Genomic DNA, 20,705 nt, shown 5'->3' with positions numbered 1-20,705 from the left:
TTTTGAGTTACTTTCAGCAAGCCCTTTTATTTGATACCCATATTGTTGGCGTGTTGATATTCGTAAGTCGTATTGCCATTTTGTTTTAGAATGGCATCACACAGCTCACTATGCATTCTAATTTCAGAGCTCTTTCGGCTTTTAACCTTATGAAAAGACGCGAGCCTTTACAAAAAGCTAGTCTAATATTAGGGCTTAAAGTCCTGAAAACTCTTGAATTAGATCTAGGCTAAAGAGCTAATTGGTCTTTAAGCCTTTAGGTGGCCTAGAAATAAAGAGAATTTTAAAAAAAGAGCTCAAAGACTCTAGCATTTTAAAACATAAGCTATAAGTGCTAATTAAATCTACAGAATCCTACACGCGCGAAGCCCGACATGCACTCGGCCGTTTTTATATTTTTTTCCAAATAACAACTACCCTCATCATGGTCAAGCCCCCCCCCCCCCCAAACCAAAATCCTGGATCCGCCACTGTACTCGTAGTAGTAGAATGGAAGTACAGGCAGTTGGAAGTTTTATACGATTGCTCGTGGGAAACTGCGGGTTCGTAACAAGGTTCTAGTCGTGGCACACAGTTTTAGTCGTGTCAGTAACTTACTAACAAGTAGTAGTTGTGAGTAGTGTCTATACGCTGTCGATTATCGACTATCGATAAAAGCGAGGAAACTCCGTCGTACGTGAAAGTTTCAGTTCACGTCCCCACTAATTTGTTTACATCCGGTGAGTTACTTTGACTATACGACCAAGGATACGATACGATCCGATACGATATGATATTTGGATGGTTCCTTAATGCGATTTGTAGGAATTGATAAGGGGAATTTGTAACATGACGACAAAACGTTACGAAACTGTTGGTTTTGCACTGCGGATTCACATAATAAACCCGCCACACCGATGTAATTAGATACAAATTAATTAATTATAAGCTCTTATTGTTTAATGAAATTACATTCAGAATTGAAGAAAAGGTGTGAGTAGTTGTATATAAAGTGTTCGCTTGGGACTATACAATCGCAAAATAGAATACTAGTCAAACAAATATTTTAAAAATAAATTTCAATTATTAATACATACATAATAATACAATATTAAAACATTGGACACATTTAGATGCTGTCAAAAAGTTCCTACATATTCGAAGATATCATACGATTTATCGTATTGATTTAGTTATCTCAAATATCGTGAGATGTAAAGGGAGTTTTCGCCGGCAAGGGAAGCTGATTCAATTTTCGCGTGTCTCCGTTAGTTACGAATTTATGTGGCGGGAGCGTCTAGTTTACACAGGGTGTTTTAACTTTGTTGATATACCGACGTTTGGGGGTTGATGCTATTAAGTTGGGGTGGTGCGGCCTAGTTATAACCAGAAAAGAAGTTGGTATATAAAATACTAAAAAATAACTTGAGAATTAAAAATCTCAAAATAAAGAGATAGGCTGGCTAATTTTGTGCACAAAGGATCAGCCTGGCTGTCCAGCGGGGAAATGCAGCCAGTATTCTTGCCACAATTCCACGTGGACACGATTTGTATAGTTATTAAGATAAGTTAATTCTTCTCACAGTGCCATTATTAAAGCTGGGATAGGATTTATAGAACTTGAAAAAAAATCGGACAAGTGCGAGTTGAACTCGCGTGATGAGGGTTCCGAACGATGTTTTACTATCATGTTTTTTTTTCATCTCCCTTAAAATCCAAAATTGTAGACTTTGTACATTTAATTTTCAATTTAAACAAATCATTAAATATTGTACTAAACTATTTTATTTTCTCGCAATCGTAGTGAAAAGCAGAGTGTAACACGTGTTTTTTTTTTGGAAATTTCATATCATGAAATATTTGGGCTCATATTTTCGTTAAATATTTTTCTATGTTACGGAAATGTATGTTATACGTCATTGCATACAATATCCAAGAAGTAAGTATTTTGCACCGTTAACATGCAGTTAAAAAAAGGAAAGAATTACGAGTATAAGCTATTTTTGCTTTAATCGCTACGTTGCAAAGCAATTTTCGTGAAAAATTACTGTCAGTTTGGGAAAATATGGCGCTTTAATTGCAGTTTGGAACTTTGAACTGACAAAATGTATCGTTTAAGCAACCACAGTGTAATGGAAAAGTCTTCCTCAATTATGAAAAACTTTTGCAATGCGTTATACATATACAATAATAAGCATAGAATAAGCATTTTGAAGTTTTGGCGAAACCTGAGCCTTTTTATAAAGGGATTCTTTAACCCTACATTCGGGGGGCGGTTTATATGTCCCGGGCTCTTTGGCTTTGCTTAGAGACTTTCTCTTTGTCACAGGAAGAGCCCAGAACCCGCACGATGTAGGTAATCCATTGCAGGACATAGGCCTTTTGTAGGGACTTCCAAACATCACGATCCTGAGCCTGCATCCAGCGAATACTTGCGATTCGCTTGATCTCCTCAGTCCACCTTGCGAGGGGTCGCCATTCTAGCACCTAGGGACCCCAACGTCCAACGGCTCTTCGAACTATGTGCCCCGCCCATATATTCATATGTTTGTATATTCATGTCATGTAAAATATGGTCTGTTGCAGACGGAGGATGGACATCTCTCGGCCATCATGCTCCCTCCTCATTCTACTAGCGCTCTACATTCTGCAGCTCGCAGGGTAAGTTCTCTATCTGTCACTAGATGTTGTTGTTGTGGGAACCCTTGACCAGTGGCATAACGGCTGACTACAGCTCTCTACTTGTAGGAGATATATGGAAACACTCACCACCAGGGGTGCAGCTAACGCCGTATCCTACTAATATTATAAACGTGAAAGTTTGTATGGATGTTTGGATGTATGTTTGTTTGGATGTTTATTACTCTTTAACGCCGCTACTACTGAAGCGATTTGGCTGAAATTTGGAATGAGAATAGATTTTACTCTGGATTATCAGATAGGTTACTTTTTATCCTGAAAAAATCCACGGTTTTTTTATCCAAATCCAATTTACTCATTCACGCCTCGACTACTAAACCGAATTAGCTGAAATTTAGTATTGAGATATATTATAACCTGGATTAACACATAAGCTACTTTTTATCCAGGAAAAATTCATGGTTCCTGAGGGATTTGTGTAAAACTAAATTCCACGCAGACGAATTCGTGGGCGTCCGCTAGTCAGCCATATGGATGACTAGCTGACGTCGCGCGGTTTCACTAGCGTGGTTTCCGTTCTCGTAGGAATACGGGGATAATATATAGCTTATAGTCTTCCTCGATAAATGGGCTATCTAACACTGAAAGAATTTTACAAATCGGACCAGTAGTTCCTGAGATTAACGCGTTCAAGCAAACAAACAAACTCTTCAGCTTTATAATATTAATAATAGAAACGTACGTCCTCGTAATATAGTAAAGTGTAAACTAAACATATCTGGTGTTTTCAGAAAAAACATAAAAAACTGCCCATAGAGTTTAGTTAAAAAGAGCAATCTCTTTTTTTTCTCGGGTTAAACGTGCAACCAAATGTCGCACCAGCCAGACCTGGACTAATTAAAAAAACCTCAATCGGCCCAGCCGGGGATCGAACCCAGGACCTCCGTCTTGTAAATCCACCGCGCATACACCTGCGTTACGGAGGCCGTCAAAAATAGTAGCTGGATGGCGCTTACCGTTACAGTCTTATAATAGTTCGCATACTATTTGAACTCTAGACAGCAAATAAATTAATCCGCCATTTAAATATGCAAGTGATATAAATCTTATACGTCTACCCACCGGCACGGTAAATGCGAACCTCCCGTTCGCATTTACCGTTTATTTAATTTTCGAAATTCGAATTTTTCTTCTTTGTCTTTGATTTATATGTATAACGGAGAATACTAAATATCACGGGCTAAATATCGCGATATCGTGTCGTATCGTATATTCCGCACTACTATCGTGGTATGTCTTGACTAGGTTGTACACTTTACGTCAGGGATGGTAAATACACAAAGCAACACTATCAATCATTACCGGAATGATCACTTTACTACTTCTACAGTTATACCGCTGATACTATATTTATTTATTTATTTATTATATATCCTTAGTATGCTTACAGCTAAGCCAAAATGCATACAAAGTACAGACTTACAATATAACAATATAACAGATAAACAAATTACAGTATAATCACTATACAATACAAACACATAAATTGCATATTTCTATAAAATTAAAATTAAAATTCACAGCTGTTTACAATATCAATAAATACATGAAGTTTTATATCAAAAATATCTAGATCTTGGCGCTGAGCAATCAACGAATTGAGCATCGACAGTACCCGATTAGTTGGGGCATTTCGAGCATATTGCGTACGGAACGACTTGATAGCGAAAAAAGGTCGCTTACGACACGACCGAAGCAACTTGCCTGGTTCTCGAACCGACAAGGCACATCGCGACAGTGCGTCCGAGTTATCCACTTTATTGTGTATTAGCAGGAAGTAATGACGATATAAGACGAGCGGATCTCGGACTTGCAACCGATATCAGTAGGGTTGAGGGATCCCTTTACAACTAGTCAATGCTCCCCTTCTCCGCTCCAGTTGGCTTCCAGACAAGTAACTAACAATGCAATGGCCGGACTATACAGATAACTCACTCACTCAATTCCCTCACTCACTGCTAAACTGACTAGATCAGCTCAAGGGTTGCAACTGAATAAACTTGAGAATTGAATTAAATAAACTTTAAAACGCGTGTTGGCTCAGAGATCGTTAACTGACAGATGTCCACAAACAAACAACTGACAGATAAACGACACATACTTCTTTATATAGTTACCTTTTTTTACAAATCCTGCGGGCACCATTATTTTTCTGAGATTAAAAGTAAGTAAAGTTACTCTATGTTCTACTTCCAGATCCAATTTCATCCAATTCAGTTTTTGGCCTTGTATATTATAGTACGGATATGTACCTCTTACGAGTATTTTATCAGTTTGGCGCCAAAATTATATTCTCTTTGTCATAGATCTATACAGTTCATAAATCCTTTAGCCACGTGGTGCTTGGTAGTTCTTATAACAAATCTGTAATCAGCAGTTGTGTCCATCGGCTGTAGCAATGGGGGTAGGGTTGCTCCGCGCGCACGACTTCATACCCGCGCAGTCCCTCTCCTCCCGTCACCCGCATATTATGGGGTTGTCATTAACGAACTTCCCAAGTTACTACAAGCTGAAATTCTGATTCAATAATGAAGTAAAGAAAACTGGAGATCGATGAAGTAGTGATTATACATTATTGTGTAAGGAGATCTTTTCTGCCTCATAATCGAAAGTAGTTGACGCGGACGACCATGTTGTAAAGTAGATCTTCTTCTTCTTCTTTCTTTCTTTATTTTCCGCACTTCGCCAGTTCTTTTCTGTCTCCTAATCGAAAGGAGTTGACGCGGACGACCATGTTGTAAAGTAGATCTTCTTCTTCTGCTTCTTCTTCTTTCTTCCTTTCTTTTCCGCACTTGGTCACTAGGGGTTAAAGTAGATCTTATTAGTCTCCTAAATCTCAGACATCGGCATTTCAATGGACGAGAACGCAGTTGTATCGACGGCGTGTTTATCGCTAGATAATAGTGCTAAAAATAATCTAACTGGGTGGCTAAATTTGTGTGGAATGCACCAACGGTATTATTCTCTATTTTCACCTCGCTCTGTTATGTCAAGACATCGTCCAGTTATTACAACTGTTTACGACTGTGTCAACCATTTGGTCATTTATTGGAAGAATGCCACGGTGTAATGAAATCGGTTAAGCAATTTGAGCCTGACTAAATTATGGTCTGCGGTCTTATTATGTATCTCAGTGTACCATTCAAACAATGAGTTATTACACCGATTTTAGTCGTATTTTCGTTGTTGTGATTAACTATACTAATACATAATATAAAGCTGTCGAGTTTGTTTGTTTGTTTGATTGATTGAACGCGCTAATCTCAGGAACTACTGGACCGATTTGAAAACTTCTTTAAGTGTTAGATAGCCCATTTATCGAGAAAGGCTATATTCTACATATTATCCCTGTATTCTCACGGGAACGGGAACCACGCGGGTGAAACCGCGCGGCGTCAGCTAGTCTATTATAGTTATGTTATAGTTTGTTTCTATGAATATAACTTGTCATTTGTCATCAATTGGCAATAATCTTTTGTTTTAACTATTGTCTAACATGAATATTTCAACAAAATTACGTAAATAACAGTTTTTCGTTAAAATAACGTCATTACCTGCTAATACCACTACTAGACTTATGTTACTTTACGTAAAATTACGTTTATTGTCTCATTTCGTTGAAAACACAATGTTATGATTGCAAAAACAAAAATACAATGAAAAACGATGTAGTGACTGATTACTCGAATGGTACACCGAGTTACATAATAACCCTGCTGGTCTAATTCGGCGCATAAAAGTTATTTTATAGGCATAGAAATGTGTGAGCTAAGATTCAAAAGGTAGAAAACTTATAGAATCACTTTGCTGTCTATTTATATTCAAGAAGTTATTTCTTTTCTACTTCAAAGTCAATACATTTTTAAATAAATAAAAATATATTTTTATTTATTTATTCAATTAGGTAAATCTATTATTTTCAGTCGCGGATAGGATTTCGACTCAAAATAAGTCTGTGTTTCATGATTCTGACAATTTGGGTATCTTTAAAACAAAAGTAAACAGCTGGCCTGTTCACTATTTTGGTCTTTATTATCAACCTATTGAAGTGGACAGCAAATCGGTTGACAAAATGTCATCTACATATGACAGAGTATCTATGCTTTATAATATCCGCCAGAAGCACCGGATGACATTTGTAATTTGTATCATAGTATGTAGATGACATTTGTTTGTCTATTGATTTGTTGATTTGTTTTGATTGGTTGATAACTGAGACCAAAATAGGAAATAGGTCAGCAGGTACCTATATATTATCTTATATTCTATGCTAGCGTGTCCCAACTTTCATCATAGACCACAGATGAAGAGATCATTACCAAACGCGTGGTCAAATCCCAAAAAAAAAAATATTGACATATATTAAATTTGATACAGATGTATGAACGCGAAGATAAACTTCAGAGAAAAGGAGAAACAGATTCTGGACCAGATCCTTGGTCCGGGGCGATACGACGCTCGCATCAGGCCCTCCGGTATCAATGGAACTGGTAAGTGATACTGTCATCACTCTACTCCATTACACTGTAAATTATAACGGCCCTATGGCTACCACATACGATATTGGATTGCAATTTGCAATTAAAGAGCACTATATAGAAGGATATAATATCACAGGTTTATCTGTAAAGTTAAGTTGTTAAAACGGAACTGTTCCAGGTTTTTCTGTTGTTCCCGGTCTTGATTCTGTCTCCCTGATAAGACATAGAACCAATTTGTAAATGCAGCCCACACATACGTCAGCTCCATTCCCCAGGCAACACCAACGTCAATACTTTAGGTGTCTTGACAACAATTTGTGAAGCCGTGAAGTAAAGCCGTTGTTTATATGGTTATGGTTGTCCTTGATTCACAGTTTAAAATTTGACTGTTACTAGAAATTTTTAATCAAATAGTTTTATCTAATGAGAGTAAAGGTAATCTATACAAACAATAAAAGTATACAATTTGTGTAATACTTCATTGTGATCATTAAATACTAAAAACGAACTCTCGCAGAAGCTTTCATTAGATTATGTTTTAAAGAATTTTGCTGAACAAAACGTTCTGACTATCTGCTTCACCGAAATATAGCAGAGTAAATTGGTTCTTCTGAGCTTGTTCCTTGGGTCCCATTGTTATGTTACTGAAGTTAATTTGTACAAGTATTTTTAAACATAGTTTCATATAAACAAGTTCCGTTCTACCTGCTTCGATATACAGATAATCTTTTAAAGGTTTTATATCCTTCTGTATATGGCTCTTTTACAACCGATCGTGGTCTCGTTTGTAACTTTTTGTGTAAAAACTCTACTCTGGAGTTAGTGTAATGTGACAATATCCTTATGAAAAATAAGAACTCCATTACTTACTACTATTTACGTAACTATATATTCGTAATAGAAGCCTAAGCTATAGGGCTTTATAACGCATTTTTAATCCTCATCTTATATCAATTGTATTTCACTAATTATTTAATCCTTAACCACGTGTACAAAGAATGTATCAAAATTGTCATTTATACATGATGCTTAAATAAATACTTGTTAAATTTACTAAAATACTTGTTAAATTACCCTTATAACATATATTTGAGATCTGATACGGTTTGTCATATTAACACTAACTCCAGATTTATGGGTTCTTTTACTCAAAATCTCACAGCGGAGCCACTATAAAGCACGTCTCGTCTCTGCACTATAAAAAGGTTACACTTCTAAATCTTCTAGAATACATTTATAAATCTACGATAATTTAACAACAGCAGTTTAAAATACAATACTATCATAAACAGTATTACATATATCTTCTATTTTGGCGATATCTGCTTTATCCACCCACGATATAGCCTCGCCCACTTTGCAAAATCTTAACTATCAAATTTTTGAGCTTATTAACTCAAAAAACAGCGATTACGATGCATAGTACGCATTTATTCCATTTATGCATAAAACGATAAGTAGTGGAACTGGAGTGCCTCCTTGTAGAACGCCAAGCTTATAATTTAATAAAGTTTTATAAGTTTATTTCTTATCAAAATATTTTTCATCTAAGCTTTGTAAGGCAAAATTAAAAAAAAAAACGCTTGTTAATATTTTTTTTTAATAATAACGATGTGTTTTCGAGCCAACCTCAGTTCAACGGACGCCGTCATTAGAGCTGAGTAAAAAATAGTTCTTAACTGGCGGAAGAGCAATTTGGTAAAGTGCTGTGTGCGCCTACGGATCGTGGAAATATTTATTCTTTATAAAACATGTACGACACGAATACTGTGCAGGTTTCATAGTTTATTTCTTATGCAGACAGATTTATTGTAACAAATTAAATGTATTTCAGTCTTTTTTACTTTGTTTTGTTTCATAGTAACATTTTTTTCTCGACTACGGTGAAGCAGCTTTTGCCTTAAAGCTTTTCTCTTCCCTTGGTGATAACGATCATACTAAAATGTGTAGGTATTAAAAATACATCAAAACAAATTATAAATAAGTATTGTTTTTGTTTATTTAATAGACTTATTATTATTGAAACACCTGTCTACATATTTAATGATCATATTTGCTTGTTTGATAGGTTTTCTGAATTTTTAGGATCTAGTCAGGTTTTAGTTTTTGAGTACTGTAAAGCTTTTCTCTTCCCTTGGTGATAACGATCATACTAAAACGTGTAGGTATTAAAAATACATCAAAACAAATTATAAATAAGTATAGTTTTTGTTTACTTAATAAACTTATTATTGTTAAACACCTGTCTACATATCAAATGATCATATATACTTGTTTGATAGGCGTTTGATAGACTTTTAGAGGGTGTTTTCTGATTTTTCAGGATCTAGTCGGGCTTAAGTTTTTGAGCTACCTACTGCAAAGTAATTAGGTCATTACCGACTGAAGTATGTCTGTTTTTAGGATAAACGTTTTTTTTAATTTAATTACTAGAATGTTTGGAGGCATTCGAATCACCTTTCACCGTCAACATTAACGCGATACAGGCACACTTTAATAATATTATAATTATTTTCAAGACCTTTGTATACTGCATCAGTATAATAAGCAATTTGGTTTGATTTTATTTTAACTTCAAACAGACTAAAAAAACACTTTTGAAGTATGATAACTTTATTATATACTACTTTCATTTTAATATTGCATCATAGTATTCATGAATTTACGTGTACTAGTAGTACCGATTTATCTGCAAGAACCTACAGATAAATCAGTTTCTATAATATCTGGGGTACAAAATCTCAGTACAATTAACGATTAAATAAATTATATCCTTTTTCAAATAACGTAAACTTGCGCGTTTGTTTTTAATTTAACACTGCAATAACATTCCACGTAAATGCAATTTTATTTTTTACAAGGAAAACACTGTCCAATGACTTTCACCTAGTAGGTAAATGCAATTTTTTCTACTAGCAAACTTGCTAAGTCATATTGAAAGAAATGAAAATATTTACCCGACCGATGTTAAATTGTTAATAGAGGAAATGGATTCATTCATTACATTTAATATACAAAGGTTTATGTGGACTGAATTGTTACAAAAAGGTTTATGACCTTCGAAATTACTACGATGTAGGTATTCATACCTAGTTGTTTGGATATTAATAATAAAGTAGGTAGTGTTATTACAAAAAAAACTCTAACAAAACTAATGATTACTTAATTATGGCATAATTAGTAAAACACAAAGAAAACAATCAACGTTCATACTTAGTTTTGAGATAATAGGATGATTGATTCTTTCTAATAGAGCCTAAAATATTTCTAAGTTGCCAGAACGAGCAGAGAATTAAATTCATAGCACTGGCAAATGTAAAATTTGCTAAATTTTTATACCTAGGTCATTTCAAATCGAACTAGTTATTGGTAATATTTTAGCAACTTTATTTTACAAGTATCTAAGTAACTTTTGGTCTAGAATCTTGTTGACTAGAATTTTCAGATTTTAGATTATTTATTCATTTATAACATATACAATTATTTACACTAACCAAAACAACAAACTAAATTAAGTACTTAAACCTGTTAAAAATAAATTGATAGAAATAATAGTTGACCAGATCAGGTCGTTCACTAGAATGTATTATCTTGTAGAAATGTTTTCATGAAACAGTTATATAAGCTTAATCGTTTCGGCGCACCTACTGTCCCTTCTGAAGGAATAGAGAGTGCACTTGTATTCGCACATACACTTGTGCATTATAAAATGTCTAGTGATTATTTGTTAGATAGGTCAAATGCAATGAGTAACTACTAAAGCTTGGTTCTTGTGAAAACAGTTTACAGGGTATTTAAACGATCTCTTTTTTCTGTGCAAAAAATTGATGATGCCCAAGAAAACTACACTCTTCGATAACGGAATGGAGTTTTCTGTGAAAGAATTAATAACTACTTTTTTAACATTTACATCTTCAACATGTACCAGGAGTGACAGACTTGTAGAAACAGTTGGAAACTAGTTAATTAGGCAAGATAGATGTCAGTGACATTGTAATTCTTAGATGTCATATGAAATAAAAGAAATGATTTAAAAAATCAAATAATCATCAGAAAAAATAAGTCTAAATAGTGATAGAGTCGCAAGGGTGTCGCTCTATGTACCAATTTACCGATTATTGAATTTAGAACGTTTGTGTTCCGGGGAAGCTGTCAGTTGTGAGTGCATCAATGTTGCCAACATTTAGATCTTGTGTGACGTTCGGAAACCACAAGAACTGCAGGTAATCTGACCTCTTTTGACAGGTCCGGCAGTTGTAAATATTAACCTGTTCGTCAGAACTATTACAACTATAAACGACGTAAAGATGGTTAGTAAGTTTTAACATTTCAACGAGAATAGTCATCAGACCATCGTAGAGCTTGTTTGAAATATTTTGTGTGAAATCTCACGTTTTGTTAATAATTTATAAATGACATTTATACGATTTAACATTAATGTTAAAACTCAATTAATAGCCAAGAGTGAGGTTCGGAAATTCCATTCGGATTTTAGTCGCTTTGGGGTCTCTATTGTGAAAAATTCGCGGTATAGTGTTTCTGGTAATTTGACCTCTTTCGACAGGTCCGGCTATTGTTAATATTAACCTGTTCGTCCGAAGTATTACAACAATAAGCGACATTAAGATGGTTAGTAAGTGTTAAAATTCCAAAGAGAATAGTGGTCGACCGTCGTACAGCTTATTTGAAATGTTTTGTGTGAAATCTCACGATTTTAAGTTATAAACGACATTTATATGATTTAACATTAATGTTAAAGTTCATAAATGTCGTTTAAATGAGTTAACATTAATGCAAAGTGCTGAAAAAAAGGTTGTGTAAATAAATAATGTATTTATGATACATTTTACAAGTGAGATGTCATACAATAAAACCGCTTCAGCCCTTACCATGTGCTAGTTATTAATACTGGTGATTAATATTTTTATATAATTCCTTAAACGTTAGTGTTGTAGGTATTGTGAATAAATATAAATTATATCTATATATTTTAACGCATTTTTCTTTGTAAATATGTCGAGGAGTTCAAGAAGAAGTGAGAATACTTTTGACGAGTTAAGTAATTATTTGTAGAAATACTCTATAGAGTAGCGTTGCAAGTAATTACTGATATTTGTAACTCTATGGTAAGGGGCATCCCGTAGGCATCCTGTGTCTTTTTAAATCCTTATGCCTGACAGTGGTTTTGAGTGTTTTTGACGACTTCCAAGACATAAGTCTCTCACAACCTGAGGATCCAATGGATTATTATTCCACCCATCTCAATTAGACAAAAAAATATACAACCGCCTTCAAACAAGGAATCTATTTCTATTTTAAATATAGCTATAAATGTGAATTCAATAAAATTCCTTTATTTTGAAGTCGGTTCTTATGTTATTAGACATTAAAAACGAATTGGCCATTACGATATTTAGAAAAATATTATGTCTAGAAAGTCGTGTGATGTGAGTATTTTGAACTCATATTACGGCCTGGTGGAATGATAGAAAACGCTGTTTTGTACCCGCACGAGTGCGGGCGTGTCACGATTTTCTGCTAAACATTTTTATATTAATAGTCTAAAGGCAAGTAATGTTATTCGCTGCAAGAAGACTCGCTAGATACATTGTAACATTGCGTATGTTGAATTATCGTATTTATCGAGATTACCTACATGTCCTTTGTTATCATTTGCTGAGTTTCGAATCACGTATGCCACTGCACTATTCTAATAAATATGAAACTGTAAAACGAATATAAAAATCAATACTAAAGCACGCGATAAAAGCTATTTTCTATCGTTCGTGATCACTTAATTTGAACTGATTAAAATCATTCTATTTAACTGCACTATCTGATGAAAATTATTTATTAATACTTGGTTATTATCTTTCGGAATGACAGTACGTTTAACTTTTTAAAAATAAAACAATAGATATTAATTGCGAATATTTATTAACTGGTATAGAAACAATCATATTTAGTACAAGGTTTATGCAAATATGAAATATTCATTTCGAAAAACTGCCGATTTTAGCCTTAAGCCTAGCTTAATTCTGATCCCTTCCAAGGCCATAGAAACACACGATCATGAATATTAAAACGAATAATCACAATTGAATATACACATAGCTTTTGTAAATACAGCACTTTCAAGTTGTATAGTTAAGGTAGTTGACATCTGTATAGAACTACAAAAATAGTATAGCAAACCCAAAAAGAGACCGAGGTCCTGAAAAACAATGTACATAAATAATATTTTTTTTTGAAACGGCTTGGAGAAAATACTGATTTTAAAATTAGTCATAGATAGTTTATTGAATTTCCTAATCCTGAACACTAACACAAATTCCTATTAACAAGCCGAAAGCTATTTTTCTTCCCCTGTTATTTTAGTATTTTATTTTCACAGTCACCACAATTTTTTATTATATTATGATAAGTTTACAATTTGATCGACATTAGAAGTACCAGATAGGATTTGTACATACAATTTACAGAGTCAAAAGGTGAGTATATTAGAAAAGTGTGGTTTTCAGAGTCGGCACCGCGTGACTTAAAATGTTTGCTCCACTAGGGTTTAGTTTTTTTGTAATGTTATATCAACCATATATTTTGCTGTACTTAGATGGGCCAGCGGTAGTGAGCGTCAATATATTTGTCCGAAGTATATCCAAAATCGATGACGTCACTATGGTAAGTCAACGACCGACTGGACCATGCATCTAGATTAAGATAATGTATGAGATTGTTTTTCTTCTATAAAACGGTTTTTATTTCTAATCATCAAGTCAAATGAATGGGCAATTCACTCCGTCTCTGTGAGGAGAGATTTACCCAATTAAATGTACAAAATTAATTTTATATATTTTTTTCCTTTATTATTTTTTCTCTTCTTCCCTTTGGTGTTGACGACCAAAATCGTTTTTAGACGCGCGCGCTGCCTTCCCTAATAATAGCTTTACAATTTGACATGCGCAGGTACGGAATGTAAAAAATAAATTCTTGGAAGGTTTTCATTTTGCACACCACTTTCCATCGATTTATTTTTTTGTTAGATTTTTCGGAATCTAAACAAATGTAAGCTTCTTCATACTTTGAGAGTGGTTGACTCTATGTAATTCACAAAGCTGATATTTCATCATTCGTAATGAAATGGACTGGACATATTTTAGATTTAGTTATTTTTTCCGTAGAATCAGTTCCATCTCATTCAATATCTTAACATATAACATTTTGCCATTCACTTGCGTCTAATTTTCTCGGTGTCAATAACGGATTGGGTCTAAAGTATGTTAACATAGTCTCATATAAAAACGGTTCATTAAAATTAAATAAGTGTTTTTTTCTCACTAAGGCGATGGCCCAACGTTAGTTCGCGTCAACCTGTATCTACGATCCATCAGCAAAATAGACGATTACAAAATGGTGAGTGGTTGCACATAACCAATTAACCAAACGATGTTATAAATGACATTTTTATTATAAAACAAAGCTTCATTTGTTTTTGAACGTAAATTACAAACAAAAGTTAATACAATAGAAGCTTTGTTTATACTAAAACTGGCCATAACCAAGTGGATATCTGGCAATAATGCACTGTGCTGAACATTCTCAAGCTATCGTAATCGTATTTCGATAATATGTGTTCGTGATTTTTAATGTTTTGTTATTTGTTTTTATTTTTCCCCTTGTTTTTAATTTTGTACTTATTTTTTGCACATTTATCTCCCCTAAGTGTTTTTTAGTTAAATTAACATTGTGTTAAAACTTATAAATAATATATAATAACATTGCGGTGCGGAGCCGCGTATCCCGTGTTCTAATAGAAAATTAAATTTCTTTCTCCCCATTTGGTAAGATAATTACAATTATTATACTTTTTTGTTAATTTCTTTCAACTATTTTATTAATTTCTGCAGTATTTATTTTTTCTTTATTTCTATTTTATTTAATTTTTTGATTTTGTAAGTATATTTTTTATAAAATACCATTTATTTATGTTTAGAGGGCACTCTGATACTTCCTGTAAAAACACCCGATGGATATTGGCATAAATACGTAGATAAGAGCACAAATTTTAATTGCTTCCGGTATACAGCACTAACCAATTACCCATTCAATTGGATGTAAAATAGCGATAACCCGTAACAGAAAATGTACAATATGAACACGCTTCCGTATAGGTCACAGGGGTAAACGCGGCCCGCACCTACTAACAATCATCTCATAATTTTGATTTGTTTGATCAGTTTTAATTTGATTTTTATATCGTGCTTCATTTTTATTTTATTGTCATGCATTGTTTATTTCTTTGAAAAAATATTATACAACATAAAAACTATTTTGGTCGTGTACGTTGACTGTGACATAATTGATATTGTCTTGTTCATGTGAATTTGTGTTGTGTAAAAGTTATGAATGTAACGGGAACTGACGTCGCGTCCGCACTCGGCTTCGTGCTTCCGATCGGTGGCTGACCACCCGACCGCAATATGTGACCCTCGCCCTGAAGCTAGTATTACCGTACCGTAGATCTAGTTAAACTGGTCCTTGAGCCTGCATGAAGGTATTGTCAAGCATTCCACCGACGAATGCTAATTGGTGAGTTGGTTTCAACGTTGTGCTTGCTTACGGAATGCGAGGCATGATCTGTTGCAATACCTATATCGATATAAAACTTACTAGTACATGAAATACATCAGCCACCCTTTATTGTTCAACAGTACACATTAGATTGTAGTGTTATCGAATTATGCACAATTTCTCAATAGACAATGATGTTTACACATACTTATATATCGATATAATATTTCAGTTAGCTTTTGGGTAACTCTCCTGATATACAAATAACAAAATCGATTTGTATCACTCATGTATCATCAACGTTATTCTTAGTATTATCAAACACATGCTCACACACTTAATATACAACTCCAGTCTGGCTCCTGTCCAATAAGGTAAGTAAGTGATCCATTGTGATGATATTGTCGGCATCAATCAATGTCTACGTATTTCGATGCTCTACCAACGTGATTACCATTATTTGCTAAAGTGACTTCAATGCGCATATTATAACATCTTCTTTACGTGTTTGTATTAGTAAATTCAGTATTAGATTTAAAAAGTTAAATCTTCATCTCGACAACGGGCTTTTGCTTAAAATTCAAGAGATTCCAAAAGCTAACTTCCCAGAGCATGAATATTTATATCGTAGCAAGCTTTCAGTGTCACGACAATTCATTTGACTTGCTCTTTTGATGTCGAGGGATCTAAATGTTCAACTTTTTTTTTTATCAAATCAATCATTAAAGAACCTTCGACATCGACTTGTTTTCAAACATTGTTATTGGTGTTTGAACTTAAGTTAATTTTAAAATTTTATTCAGTTAATCTGAATGCAATTGGCGAATCGGATCTAGTGTTTATGAAATAATTAATTACTGGTACAAAATCTAATATTTTTTTTTTCAAAATAATGAGCAAGTTTGTAGACTTGTGTTGTCTTTTCTCGATCACGAATCAGCATTTACAATTTTAAATGAATCCCCGATTTTGCCGCTAGTGTAAAATAAAATGTCGTAACAGAAAAAGAAATAAATTTTATCGGCGACAAAATCAACAACAAAACCCTGCAAACCCATGATAGCTTCTTAGAGTTTTACCAAAAGTAATAATTGCCAATAGAATGAAGAGTTGTTTTGAATACAGCAACCATAGATATAGTGTCTCCTTTTGGGATTAATCAAAATAACAATTAACATTTGATATATTTGTCAAATAAATGGAAACTATATTACAAGCATACAATTTTCTTTTTTGATTATTTCCTAAAGGATTTCTAATCATGCGTGTTTTGTTCTGACAGTTTAAAATGTTTTCAGGAATATTCGGTTCAACTGACCTTCAGGGAGCAATGGTTAGATGAAAGACTCAAGTTCAACAACTTGGGAGGTATATTTTTCCATTGATCATATTATAATACCTATCTCATAAACATACTCGATTTTTTTCGATTTGATTACACTAATTCGTGTTACTATGAATTTGCTAGCTAACTTGTACTACAATTATAATTATAATGTATTGTCATCTACAGTTATATTTATGAGATTTAGCATTACTTTGAATCGGAAGCACTATTCTCGATGTTTTTAAAAAATTATGAAAAGTTAGTTAAACGGTTGATTCCTTCTAATTTTGAATACAATGTATTCAAAATTTCGCTTACAGCGTCATATTTAAGTTAGTTTTATCTATGGCCTCAAGAATTTCCAAAAAAAAACAAATTTTTAAAATTTTTGTTTTTGAAATTCCTCAAAACATACTGGTCCTACTAGTGTCAACCTTTTAGAGAATCTAAGTTTAGTGAAGCGATTTCACATGATACTTATTTTACTCAAATTGGTTTAGCCTTTAAAAAAATATGAGAGGATTATATACATCCTCGTACATACACACACAGACATACCATTTAAAAACTAGGTTGATCAATATCTTCCCTACTTAATACCAATTACTTAGAAATAGCAGGAAATCTATTTTTTAGTTAGCCCTCGATTGCGATCTCAGCTGACGTTAAGTGATGATGCAGTCTAAGGTGCATCTTGGTATGCGCGGTGGATTTACATGACGGAGGTCCTGGGTTCGATCCCCGGCTGGGCTGATTGAGGTTTTCTTAATTGGTCCAGGTCTGGCTGGTGGGAGGCTTCGACCGTGGCTAGTTACCCTACCGACAAAGACGTACCAAGTGATTCAGCGTTCTTGTACGATGTCATGTAAAAACCGAAAGGAGTGTGGATTTTCATCCTCCTCCTAACAAGTTAACCCGCTTCCATCTTAGATTGCATCATCACTTACCATCAGGTGAGATTGTAGTCAAGGGCTAACTTGTAAAGAATAAAAAAAGCGGGCTTACTTGGAAGAAGCATAACATTAGTGTACTACGTCTAACGGTTGAAAAAATATCTTCCAACCAGGTCGTCTCAAATACCTGACCCTGACGGAGGCCAACAGAGTATGGATGCCCGATCTCTTCTTCTCCAACGAGAAGGAGGGTCACTTTCACAACATCATCATGCCCAACGTGTACATCAGGATCTTCCCCAACGGGAACGTGCTGTACAGCATCCGTATCTCGTTGACTCTCTCGTGCCCCATGAACCTGAAGCTGTACCCGCTGGATAAGCAGACGTGCTCCTTGAGGATGGCCAGCTGTGAGTATAGGACATCAAGTAAGCTAACAAAACATCGAGTATTTCTCTGTCTGCTAGTTATATTGATAAAAAACCTTTCAAATGCCGGTCTTTTGTGGTTAGTAGGTAGGTATTTTGTTCGTTATAGATAATATTGAATATTATTTTTTTCATTTTAATATTGAATATTATAATTGAAATTTATTTTGAGATATTCAAAAGTTATGAAAGTTTAAACAATTAATTTTTGATAATTTTAATTTAACTTTAACAATTAATTACCTAATTGTTAAAGTTGATAAATGATAATTGATCATAATTTATTTAATTAAATATAAATACCGCCTGCAAATTTGTACGCTTGAAAAATCCTGCGGAAACCATGTATTTTTCGGGATAAAAAGTAGCTTATGTTGCTCCATAACCTCTATCTTCCAGTAAAGGTCCCATTAAAAACGGTTCCGCTTTTTCTGACATTAGCCTAAACAAACGAAATTTTAATAAAAGCTTGATTATGTTTTAGTATCGTGTAAATATCTTTAAACACTTGAAAATAAACGCAGTTACTTTAAAATCAAAAACTGACACTTTATTTAATTACGTATGTATTGATATGAATTTATGTGATGTTAACAATAATAAAATACGCAATTAATAATTTTGTGAAAATAATAATTATATCTATTGCAAACTTTTCCATGTCAGCTAGTAGATACTCTCAGTAATTAATTGACTTCAAAGTAAACTCACACTAGTAGGTACATACTCTATAAAAAGAAAAAAATATTGAGTTCGTTAAATACAAACCACGGTTACGTTAACTGCTTATTTTAACTTTTGTATAAACATCGAAGCGTTACCTTGGGAGACGCATTACGTTCACTGTAGAACGAGGGCCTGCGATAGTTAGACATACCTTATTTTAGCAAGGCTGAAAGTTTGTCTGCATATGCTCTTACCATAGATAAGTACGGTAGGTAACTATAGAGTTAGAACCGCCATTTCATAGATCCAAAAATGTACTGCCTACTCTGAGGACTCATTACCTTACCTTAGCTTATCAGCCGACAGACGTCCACTGCTGGACATAGGCCTCTTGCATGGACCTCCAAGCACAACGGTCTCGAGCCGCCAGCATCCAGCGGCTTCCTGCAACCCGCTTGATGTCGTCGGTCCACCTAGTGGGGGGGCGACCAACACTGCGCTTTCCGGTGCAAGTGATAACTTCTTATGGAATGCTAAACCTGTCATATCGTAACGCGTTACGGCAACACTCAGTCTGGCTTCTACTTCTCTCAATCAGGTTATAGGTTGAATTTTATCACTTCTGTCGACGTACGCGTTTTTTTTATTTTCCTCGTATAACATATAAGAATATTCCCAATCTACAGTCACTGAGCTTCGCGGTGACCCATCATAAATCCCCGTTAAGATCAAGATCAAACTGAGATCAAACTTTTAAGAGTCTCTACCAAAAGATTGCCCCAAAGCAAAGTATCGGGCGACTGGAGATATAATTGAAAACTCATGAAATGTCGTACACATGAAACGTCGTATAATTGCAATCATTAGAGCATCGCCGAAAAGTTGCCTGTCTGTCGGTGTTCTACAGGATTTATTTCGGAGAGTGCGCTCAGGAACTTTTCGATCTAGTTCCCTCTTCACCTTTTTACCACAGAACTGCCAGGCATCGCAGAGGTCTGCATCCATACGTAGTTGATGTCCCCTGGACTCGTACGAAGCGTTTCGGTTCTTCGTTCCTGATCCGCACTGCGAAATTATGGAATGCCCTTCCAGCTTCAGTTTTCCCTACCACCTACAACATGGGTGTATTCAAGTTAAGAGTGAATAGGCATTTTCTAGGCAAGCGCGTTCCACCTTAGGCTGCATCATCGCTTACTGTCAAGCATGATTGCTGCCAAGCGCTAGCCTATATAACGTAAAAAAAAAAAAAAAAACACAATATCAAAAGTATTTAGGTACTTTTGATAGGAACTTCCAGCTTTTGTAGAATGTAGGAGATCTGACCATCACAGAATTTTAGTTCAGTATAACGTGCGTGTAGCGTCGTACATTACGTGATGTTGGAAACAACTGTCAGAACGTTCGTTTGTAAAACTTTTATTTCAGAAGATTCCATTTATTCGTTATTGTGAAAAAGTTACGTGGAATATCTATCGGAGCTATTTTTAACCGACCTCAGAATAGGAGAGAATAGTGATGTATTAATTCAAGCAATTTAAATAATAAAGGTTTAGGATTTTCAGACTTTAATTAACGCAGCATTTACTGGTTATCGCCTTCGAAGACACGAGGATATTTTTCGCTTTTTAATTTAGTAGAAACATTTTTGTGATTTTGAATTCGG

General features: G+C 34.5%; 1 protein-coding gene across 11 annotated transcripts in view; it reads left to right on the top strand.

Moving 5' to 3' along the window:
* The window catches only part of LOC112057699 (glutamate-gated chloride channel), a 49,477-nt gene that overhangs the window by 9,839 nt on the left and 18,933 nt on the right, over positions 1 to 20,705 (top strand). For 4 of the 11 annotated variants that reach the window (XM_024098216.2, XM_024098213.2, XM_024098209.2 and 1 more), the window contains exons 2-6: positions 2,566 to 2,640; positions 7,057 to 7,169; positions 14,500 to 14,570; positions 17,027 to 17,096; positions 18,122 to 18,358. In XM_024098216.2, coding sequence (XP_023953984.1) covers positions 2,573 to 2,640; positions 7,057 to 7,169; positions 14,500 to 14,570; positions 17,027 to 17,096; positions 18,122 to 18,358 — 559 coding nt within the window. In that variant the 5' untranslated portion in view covers positions 2,566 to 2,572. Of the gene's footprint in view, positions 1 to 2,565; positions 2,641 to 7,056; positions 7,170 to 11,405; positions 11,471 to 11,724; positions 11,790 to 13,770; positions 13,839 to 14,499; positions 14,571 to 17,026; positions 17,097 to 18,121; positions 18,359 to 20,705 lie in introns of all 11 variants that reach the window. The other 7 variants (XM_024098217.2, XM_052888341.1, XM_024098212.2 and 4 more) reach the window with 3 other exon arrangements.

This window comes from Bicyclus anynana, chromosome 22 (assembly GCF_947172395.1).
Source record: "Bicyclus anynana chromosome 22, ilBicAnyn1.1, whole genome shotgun sequence".
Lineage (NCBI taxonomy): Eukaryota > Metazoa > Arthropoda > Insecta > Lepidoptera > Nymphalidae > Bicyclus > Bicyclus anynana.
Note: the sequence above shows the minus strand (reverse complement) of the source record. Positions and strands in the feature narration are given on the sequence as shown.